Below are 10247 nucleotides of genomic sequence, written 5' to 3'. Positions count from 1 at the left end.
CCTCTGCCCCAACCCTCCTTGTTGCTTTCTCTCTGAAATTAGGGGCGCCTGGGTGGCTCAGTTGGTTAAGTGTCCGGCTTCAGCTCAGGTCATGATCTCACGGTTTGTGGGTTCGAGCCCTGCCTTGGGCTCTGTGCTGACAGCTCAGAGCCTGGAGCCTGCTTCCGATTCTGTGTCTCCCTTTCTCTGACCCTCCCCTGCTTGCACTGTCTCTCTCTGTCTCTCAAAAATAAAGAACATTAAAAAAAAAATTTTAAATAAGAATTTCTTAATAAATAAGTGGGTGATTTTCATAATATGCCAGGCTTCAGAGGGGGGACACATCCAATGTAGGCACCATGACCTTGTTTGACACCATAGCTTAAGCTGTAAGCACTAAACAGACTTAAAAAAACAAACAAACAACAACAAAAGCAGAAAACAGTCTGTAAGGACTAGTTGTATCGGCACAAATTCTTTGCAGGCCAAGCTACACTTCGCTGAGAGCTGGCTGTTTGAAATCTCTAAAAATTACGTTAAGGTACTGGGCGATCAATGCCTCCAGCTTCTTACCAGCTTCTTACTATTCTAAGCTCAGCCCCATGCCCCCCCCCCCAGCTGCACCCCTGGGGCCTTCCTGTGGTGCACAGGGGCAGGGGTGGGGAAGACCGGGGTAAGATTCCAGAGCTAAAGCCCGCAACAGGGGAAAGATGCGGTCATTCGACACTGAAGAAAACTCTCCTAAACCTCAGAGACAGAAGAGAAATCAGCTATGTCTTGACTCCAGTTTTAGAAGCAGGGTCCTAACTGTCCTCAGTCCATACGCCCACCCATATTTATTACTTCTCAGTGCCAAGCCTGCAGTTCAAGTGTTAGTCAGTAAGTCTGACATAAATGATGATTTTGCATCTTTTTCAAAACATTTGACTCATCTTTTGTTAATAGTATGGAAGGTTCCCTAGAAGTTTCCCTCATCAAAGATTCAAAAGCCAAATAACAAGAGAGACAAAAGCAATGCTGTGCATCTACTCCCACCTGGCCTCCTTGCTGGGGAGGTCAGGACTGGGAGAGGAAGGGGCTATTTCAATTTGCAATTTTAAAGACACATCTATAAGCGAAGGCAAACTATTTTCAGACTAGCCTGTAGAGACCAGGAAAGAACTCAGCTAGTTAGACATGAGTAAACACGTTAACTACAAAATGAGCATTTACTTGAAATCCCAACCCCTGGGCTCCCTAAATGGGTGATTTCTGGGTCTCTGTCCCTTTGATTCCCTGTTTTGCTGACTATTTTTAAAAATGGGGGGCGCCTGGGTGGCTCAGTCGGTTAAGCCTCCGGCTTCGGCTCAGGTCAGATCTCACGTTCCTGGGTTCGAGCCCCGCGTCAGGCTCTGTGCTAACAGCTAGCTCAGAGCCTGGAGCCTGCTTCCAGTTCTGTGTCTCCTTCTCTCTCTGCCCCTCCCCCTCTCATGCTCTGTCTCTCTCTGTATTAAAAATAAATTAAAAAATTTTTTAAAAATGGGAATGTGAAAATGGCAATTGTCCCAGTAAATTCTGTCCCGACGGCCTTCTCCCTTCATCCCCGTTGGAATGGAGGGTGAAGGCAAGCATTCTGCTCAACACACATTCAGAAAGTAACTGCAATCCACACTCATTTACCCTGGGCCAGATCCGTAGCCTTTCCTCCCATTTTCCTTTTCTCTTGGAAGACGAGTGATCTGGCTGCCTCTGGGCCAGAAGACTCCACTTAGAACTGGCTAAGAAAATCCGACAGACTCCCAGGTAAGAGCAGCCGCCTCTCACTCCTCAAAATGACCACCACGAGCAACTGGCTTTATTCCCAAGGACGAAGGTGTACAGAGAGCTGGACAGCGTAGCAAGTGGGTCAAGACAGGAAGCAGCCTTCCCCCCAGCTTGGCTTCGAGGACGGATCCAAGGGAGCCACGGCCACACCCAACTCACCACGGCCTGGGACAGGCGCTCAGCTGGCACCAACTGTCCCATTCCGGTGATCCACTGAGATCCCCGCTTTAAAGAGTTCGGGAGGGCTCGGTGAGTCACAAATCACCAGGAACTACGGAGCTGAGTGATGGTTCTGAAAAGCAGCACCCCACCTCTGCCTTCTGGAGCTGGGGCAGGCTGGGAACCTGCTTCAAGAATAATACATCCAAGAGGGAAAAAAGGATTTAATCACCTTTCCCCGCCGAAGGCCCTCGGAGCGGCCCACCACCACCATGACCATAAAAACACATGACTCAACATGACCCTGTCTTCACGTAATGCTGGGGGGGGAGGGGCAGTGGGGCTCAACCGTGAACTTTCTCAGCACATTTACATACCCCCCACCCCCCTTCTCCACAAAAGCCTCCTGGTCCCTCCTCCGTAGCCCCTGCCAGGGCGGCAGCCAGTGGGTAAGAGGCAACTGGGCAGTTCTTCAGCTGACTAAGGAGGCCGGCTCCGGCCCGCATGTCACTCAGGATAACCACGTGTGGTCCTGGTCCCAGAGCAGGTCCGAAGCCCCCGAGTCAATTACAAAAATGGTTACCTTACCTGTTAATGGCTCATGTGGGGCTGGGAACACTAGGGAACAGACCTCAAACGGTATGTATTAATCGTGTCCTGTGTGTGTGTGTGCGTGTGTGTGTGCATGTGTATGTGTGTGTGTGTGTGTGTGTGTGTGTGTGTGTGTTTGCGTGCAAAGGATGTGTGATTTGACGGTCATTTTTGAAGAAGAAATGAAAGACGGCAGACCAACTGTGCTGAACCCAAACCCATTCTGGTGCCCAACACCACAGGAGCCGGGTGCCTCTGCTGCGTCCCCCCTGGTGCTTGGAAATCTCCGAGGCCATCCAGCTGCACAGACTCCACCCAGTCTCCTCTGGAATGTGCCACGCCCTCCCTGCACAGACTGAGAGCCCTGTGACAGAAGGAGCCGGTCTCTCCCTGTCATCCCCATGTCTCCCCGCCCCCCATTCATCTGAACTTCCGCCTCTTCTCCAGCCTTCCCACGACCCCCGGGTCTGGGCTCAGGACAGGGGACATTCTTCCAGGCCTGCCATCTACGGTCCAGAGAGCCTCCTCCTCCCCGGCCCTGCCAGCGGCGCAGAGGTCAGAACACACACACCTCTCCCCTTGCACACGCGCGTGCATCCATGGGCACCACACTCACGCCTCACCCCAAAGAGGATCCAACCCACGAGCAGCACAGTGCTCCCGAGCCTCGCACCCCAACACCATCTGCCCTCCTGAGCACAGGCGGACCGGCCGCAGAGGGGTCCCTACGAGCCCTGGCAGCAGCCACCTCCCACACCAGGCTCTCAAAGCCGCCAGTGCCACGCTTGCCCATGGCGGGGCTATGCCGGCGCCCCCACCTCCCACCTGTCTCCCCAGGAAAGACTGCGGGACCGATACCCCGCCCCAGAGGGAAACAATACCCCCTCCACATGCCCGCTCCGCTCTGCGGGGCATCATTACCGTCGGAGCACTCTTCATAATACCAGTCTAGCTCATAATAATCCGCTTCGATGAATTTCTGCATAGTCAGTACTCTCGCAGAGGGAAGAAGGGACCTCACAGCGCCATCAACATCAAGGAAAACGCTGCCATGCCACCCTGCCCTTCCAGAACACCGGGCAGAGGCGCATCCCGGAGCACGCCAGAATTAAGCTGTGCATTCTTAACGACAGTCCGAAGCCCCGGCAGCAAGAAGAAAAATTCGCTGGGATGAGGACGGGAGGGGCAGCAGGGAGGTGATTTGCAGACTGAGCCCCTGGCGGGTCTGCTGCTGAAGCGCCGCGGCCAGCAGCCCTGAACGGGAGTGTCCGAGCCGTCCTATCCGGACGCGAGGCGGCTGACGTCAGGGACACACTCCACCAGCCCAGGCCTCGCTCCAGCCTCGCCTCCTGCTCGCTGCTCATCTTTCAATCTAACAGTTGCCATAGAAACTGGCCAGCTCTGAAAAATGATGCAGCAATGGAGGAAATGTCTTCCTGGGGGCTGGGAGCAGGGGCTGAGAGATGCCACCCAGGGAGAGGGGGCGCAGGCAGTGGGGGCCGGGGGGCCTTGCCCCCATTGTCACTTCAAAGAACGGACGAGATCCTGGGCCACCAGAGTCCGCGTTTTTAAAATGCCACCATCACTTCTGGTTTTCTGTCCCCAACCGTACTTAAAACACTGAACGGCTTTTCTTAACATATTTGACCACCACCTAAAGAAAATATAAATTACTTAAAAAATGGAAATGTTTTGAGAAGCAGTTCTGCTCATGCCTTTGTTCAAACTTCTGGAAAAACCACCTTCGACCCACAAACAGAAGAACGCCATTGTGGAGGCCGTGCCATCTGGTCCCTGTTTCATGGACACGCCTGTGTGTCATCAGAGCATAATCACACACACCCACTTCCAAGGCCGGGGGGGGGGGGGGTGCCCCGTGGGAAGCAGGGAACCGGGCTTTGAAACGTCCTTATAAATGCGTCTGTAATGTTTTATTTCCTAAAGGAAAAGAAATGGAGTCAACATTTATGAGTTCCGAGTGTTTGGCATGTTTTAAATACTTCTTCAAAACGAGTCCTGGGTAATTAGATGGGCTCTGGACTTATTAAAGGTAACTCCATCCTTTAAAGCTGAAAGGTTTCTCAGCCCTGCGCCACTGACCTTTAAGGCCACAGCATCCTTCCCTGCGGAGGGTGGCCCCGGGCACCCGCGGGGGTTTAGCAGCATCCCCAGGCTCTGCCCACGCAGATGCCTGAGGCACCATCCTCTCTCCCCGGAGATGTAAGGCCTAGGCACTGCCCAACGTCCTCTGGGGGCCACAGTCTCCCTCAAGATCCCGCTGCCCAAAACAAAACTACCCACAGACCCTCACCAGCCCGTCCACACTTTGAACGTGAGGGATGTCAACAGGATGGCTGGATTAGGGAGGGTAATAGATATGGTGCGAATAACTCTCTCTCTGCATTTGAAGAAAAAAAATTTAAGAAAAAAAACTATGTATGTGTGTATGGATACACATTCATGTACATACATAACACACACAATCACAAACCCTGCATATAGACTCTTGGGCAGAATCTGTACTATACATAAATCAGTCTCAACCTTCCTACATCATGAGACGCAGAGGAACCTTTAAAGCTGTGCAGTGAGGTCCCCAGAGCTGGCTTCCTGCACCTGTGCAGGTTCCAGAAGCTTCTCCCAGCGGCAGGTGCCCTGTCCTTACTTCCGGGCCCTGGGTCCCTCTACCAGGCCGTGCCTGCCCGCCAGCACAGGATGCCACCAGCAGGTCCTCCCACTGGCCAGGTGGCCGAGTGAGCCCACGCAGGTCAGCCTGTGCACTGAGAGCACGCCCCGTCCTGTGTGGCACGTGGGGTTCCTGCCTCTTCAGCGCCATCAAACAGCAGAACCCCTCAAGTCTCAGAAGGTGAAAGGAGAGGTGAAGGCAGCTGGTGATGAACGAATCTTGGCTCAGATTGTAATTAGGCTTTTGGGGAAGTTTGGTAAACGCAGAGGCCAAGGATTGGTACTGTCTCTGGCCACACTGTTCCCCGCTGTCACCTACCCCTGGGGACCTGTACCCCTCCCCACCCAACTCCAAGTTCTTTCTGGTCCAAGTAGAGAGCAGACTCCATTGCCTCCCTCACTTACTTTCTTCCCTGCCCTTCCCTCTCCCTGACCCCAACTCGGATACACGTTTAAGATTTTCTAGGACATCTGTCTATTTAACACCAGCAGCCAATGATTTCAGTTCCGGCTGTACCTGCCCCCATTATCTGAACCTCTCCCTCCCTATGGCCCTGTGTCATGTCTCTCTGGCAAGGACAGCACCCCCCACCAGCCCCTCGGGAGACCCCCAAGTGGCCCTTGCACGTGTCATCCCCAGCACAGGTGAGCAGAGGCTTTGTTCGTCTCAAGTTCCTTATGGTGCCTGTAAATAAGATTACAGGCCTCAGAGACAAACAGCACCCAGTTCACAAACGCCTCAAATACCAGCTCACTCAACAGGTTCCGTCTACTACGTCTGGGGAAAAGGGTCCAACGTGAGTTCACAAAAGGAAGATGTAATACAGGACCAGGAAATGCAAACTCTGTAAAGCATCACAGAAAGTCAGAGGAGGCTAGAGACCCCTTAAACAAAGGCTCCGCACAGGTGCCTTCCAGCACTATGAATTTTAAGAAATACTTTACTTGTAACACATCACCATAAAAGCAAAAATAATGGATGATATAGGGACGTACAGACGGACGACAGACATACTAATGGCAGGCAGTTTCATTTCAGAGTTAAGAGCATGGGCTTTAGGAGTAAGACGGTGTGAGGTGTGACCTGGGTCCTCATTCGCCGTCTCCGTGACCTTCTTAGGCGCCTGGGTCCTACCTGCTACACGGGGTGAGTACCACGCCTGCCCCGGGACGAGGGAGGCTTTAACGAACGGCACAGCGCTCAGCACTGGGCCTGGGACAAAGCGCGTTTGCAGTAAGTATTAGTTTGCGACCCTCTTCATCACTCAGTCCTGGCAGCCAGCATGGGCAGTTAAAAAGACAGTACAATTTTCTAAGCTATAATAAGGGAAACGAGGGGCGCCTGGGTGGCTCAGTCGGTTAAGCCTCCGGCTTCGGCCTAGGTCAAATCTCACGTTCGTGGGTTCGAGCCCCGCATCGGGCTCTGTGCTGACAGCTAGCTCAAAGCCTGGAGCCTGCTTCAGATTCTGTGTATCAAAAATAAATAAAACATTAAAAAAATAATAAGGGAAATGAGGTAGAAATGGCACTTGACTTGTCCCAGCATGATTAATGAACAGGGACTGCGTTCACAGTAATAGCCAGAGTGACAGGTGGGGGAAGGGCAGGGAATGTATTTCTAACCAGTGATGCACTACCGGACACTTCTATCAAGTGCAAACACTGTGCGTATCCACTGTACATCTGAAGAACGTGGGAAAGAAAGAAAACGGAGCGCATCAAGCACAAAGGAAAGAGCATCGTGTGTGGGTGACCTCCAGGCGCTCCCAGCAAGATTCCGAGTGAACACCGACACCCGAACTCCCGTTTTACCGGCTTAGAAGGGTGAAGCCATCCATCCGCAGCTCTGCGGAGCTGGTGCCGAGGTTAAGATCCAGGAGTATCGGCCTTCGAATCCACCTTTCCTCCACGCGGCCTATGCCGCCTCCCCCGTGGGCTCCAGCCCTCCCTCTCCCAGGCTCCTGGGCTGCCCCCATCGCTGCCCCACCCTGGGAGAATCGGGATCAGGGACGGGGCCTCAGAGAGGCCGCCTCTCGCTCACCCTCATCACCCAGTGACTTTTAGGAAATGCAGGCTGCTCAAGGCAGTCAGCACTTGGTGTCTCACTCGCTACTCAGATCCCACTACCTAATCACCTGCCCCCTCGCCGGGCAGGCAAGGGAAGGGGCCCAGACCGGTCAAGCAGCTTGCCCAGGATGGCCCAGCAATACAAGCATCTGAGAGAATCTGGGCCCGGTCCACCTCTAAAGTCTTTCTATCAATAACCGAGAAAACATCTAAGGGTTATTTACAAATGAAATGTGCAAGGGGAGTGGGGGGGGAGGGTGAGAAGGGATACAATGAAAGGAGATAAAAACTCAAGTTGGCATCTCGCAGCAAAAGCAAATTGTGAAGCCTCTTCTTCCAGAACAAAATACAAAATGAGCAGGACTTAAATTGAAAATATCAACGGGGCTTCGTGATATTAAAAAGAAACACTATTTCCAAGCCTCGTCTTGGGCTTCATGCCGAGCATGGAGCCTACTCAGGATCCTCTCTCCCTCCCTCCCTCCCCCCTGCCCTCCCCACCCCTTTCCTGGTCATGTGCTCTAAAATTAAAAATTAAAAATGAATTTCTAAATTTCTAATTATTAGTTGTGCGAGCATATGAATTAAATACTCACATACAAATGACTTTATCTGTATACTTGAGTGCATACAGAGCGTGTATAGGTAACTTTGAACAGTTATTCAGTACATGTGAAAGATGAGTGAACACTAACCATTAATGATTAAAGTACAGACAATGTGGTTATGAATGTGCCCCCAAGTACATGACGTCACAGAACTCACCGCATGCCACTTTCGTCCGTGCCCTGAGGTGATGGCCAGGCCAGGTGCTCCCCGTGGGCCACCCCCTGCTCCGAGGCAGGGCCCCTGACAGCCCCGACCCCCTCCGGGACATGCTCCCGGCCTCTGAGCTTCCCTCCCTTCAGGAGATGGCACGTCTGGTCTTCTACCTGCACCACAGGTGGCCAGGAGCCTAAAGACATAAGACAAGACGGGAAGGCCCAAAAGGGGCTTCTAACCTTCCGTTCCGGATGGGGCTGGTGGAGCTCACGGGACCACAGCCTTCCATGCAGACCTTCCCTGCACCTGCGACAGAAAGCTGGCAGGCAGGGCGCTCCTGCAGGGCTCGCTCCCTCTCTGATGTTTATTTTCTAAACGCTGCCACCACCAGTCACTGAGCTCCCGTGGCAGAAGGCAGGCTGCTAACAAACAGCTTGCTGTCAGCCACCCCCTCCCAAACCGTCTCCACCTCATTTCAGGCACAGGAAATGTAGGCACCAGGCCCTGCTACCTCCGTGGCTCTCGGGGAAAACAGCCCGGCCTTCAGAGAGACATCCAATGGCTGGGAGACGCACTCAATAGAGCAACATGTAGCTCAGTGTTGGTGCAGTTATTACAATCACCCAGACATCCCAGAAGGACACAGAGAAGACACAGAGCTCCAGGCTGCTTCCTGCAGCCTTGGGGGCCGCGGGGGGCATTCTGTCCCTGGGACCGGAGGGTCACACAGCAGAGGTCACAGGCTTCAGCTTGCAAGCCCGAAGCTCCTAGGATGCAACTTGGAGCCTCTCTGCAGGGAGCCCATTCCCCCAGGAGGCACTGACGGGGTGGGGGTGAGGCCATCCTGAGCTGTCATGTCAATTTCCCACCTGAGACAGTTCCAACTTTGTCTCAGAAGCGCAGGATTGACGTGAAAAGGAAAACAGTCAATCTGTACAGAACTGCCTGCCAAGCAGTTTTGTTCTTAAAAGACATTCAACAGTGGAATCTGGCTTGATGAGGGGGAAAAGAAAGCTGGCAGGTGGCAGATGACGAGGTAAGTTTGGAGGGGCCACGTGGGCAGACTGCCCCTGGGAGGGGTCCCTGGCTGTCCTGGTGACCAGACACCGTGCCTGAGCCGCAGCTGCCGTGAGGCACATGGGCACCTGGCCTCGCTAGACCACCTCCTGGTGGGAGGACCTTCAGCTCCCTCGGGGCTCCCTGGTGCCGTGACCAGGTGTGGCGCTCCGCCCCACCTCCAACCCTGCAGATACCTGTCTGTGCAGCTAAAGGCAGTGGAGACAAGCCCAAAGAGTCAGCAGATGTGAGGGGCGAGTGTAATGGGGAGAGGGCAACAACCCAGGGCTCATTCAGATGCCGGCCTGGAAATCACACGGCCCCGGGTGCTGGGCATGGCAAAGGTCATGGCCAACACACGGCATTTACAGGAGAGAAATTCATGGCACCTATTCATAAGTACATGGGAATGTACGCATTTTGGCATTATTTTCATTAACAGATGAAAATGAGAGGCTTCCCTGGCCATAGGATCCCATTTCCGTATCCCAACACAGGCCCCACCCACCCCTGTAAGGTACGGCCCCTCCCCTCACTCAACCTGCCCACCACACACAGCTCCTGGAGGAGATCAGACCCCCGAGTTCCAGACAGCACCCCTGGCGCGCTCCCCTGGATGCTCTCTCTTCTGCCACCTGCTCACAGAACTACTAACCCCCCTTCAGAAAGTCTGCCCTGGGTGTTAGTTATCTATTTAATTCATCCAGGCTTAGTGCAGACTGCAATGCCTCTATTTTTGTTTCGCTTAGAACTTTATCAGAGGAAGGCCACCTCTGGAAGGTGGTAAAAACCTAAACGATCTCTGGATTCTCTGTGTGGGCTTTTTATTTTGCTTGTTTTTACCAAAAAAAGGTAAGAAAGGGGAAAGACTTTAATTTAAAAACAAGTATCTTTGCATTTTCTCTTATTTAAGAAGCATGTATAAAACACTTGTTTAACACAAGGCACTGGGCTGGGGCTTTGGCCGGTTCAGACACGATGCACACGTGAGCTCTGCCCCTCCCCCACCGCGCCTCGGGGTTTACTCAGTGACTGAGGCAATTATTTTCAACAACTGGTGCTCTTTTAGAGCATAATGCTGGCACAGATTTAAAACGTGCTTAGAGAATTAGGCCAATATTTCTATAGTATTCTGAGAATTCTTT

At 52.9% G+C, this 10247-nt stretch overlaps 1 protein-coding gene across 8 annotated transcripts in view; it reads right to left on the bottom strand.

Annotated features, from left to right (window-relative positions):
- The window catches only part of TRAK1 (trafficking kinesin protein 1), a 120737-nt gene that overhangs the window by 60116 nt on the left and 50374 nt on the right, over positions 1-10247 (bottom strand). The window contains exon 1 of one of the 8 annotated variants that reach the window (XM_029940494.1): positions 3454-3854. The exons of 5 other annotated variants lie outside the window; for them this stretch is intronic. In XM_029940494.1, the coding sequence (XP_029796354.1) occupies positions 3454-3517 (64 nt within the window). In that variant the 5' untranslated portion in view covers positions 3518-3854. Of the gene's footprint in view, positions 1-3453; positions 3855-10247 lie in introns of those variants that run through there. 2 more of the 8 variants (XM_029940493.1, XM_029940491.1) reach the window with 2 other exon arrangements.

The sequence above is a fragment of the Suricata suricatta genome, chromosome 5, assembly GCF_006229205.1.
Source record: "Suricata suricatta isolate VVHF042 chromosome 5, meerkat_22Aug2017_6uvM2_HiC, whole genome shotgun sequence".
Classification (NCBI taxonomy): Eukaryota; Metazoa; Chordata; class Mammalia; order Carnivora; family Herpestidae; genus Suricata; species Suricata suricatta.
This window is presented reverse-complemented; position numbering and strand designations above follow the sequence as displayed.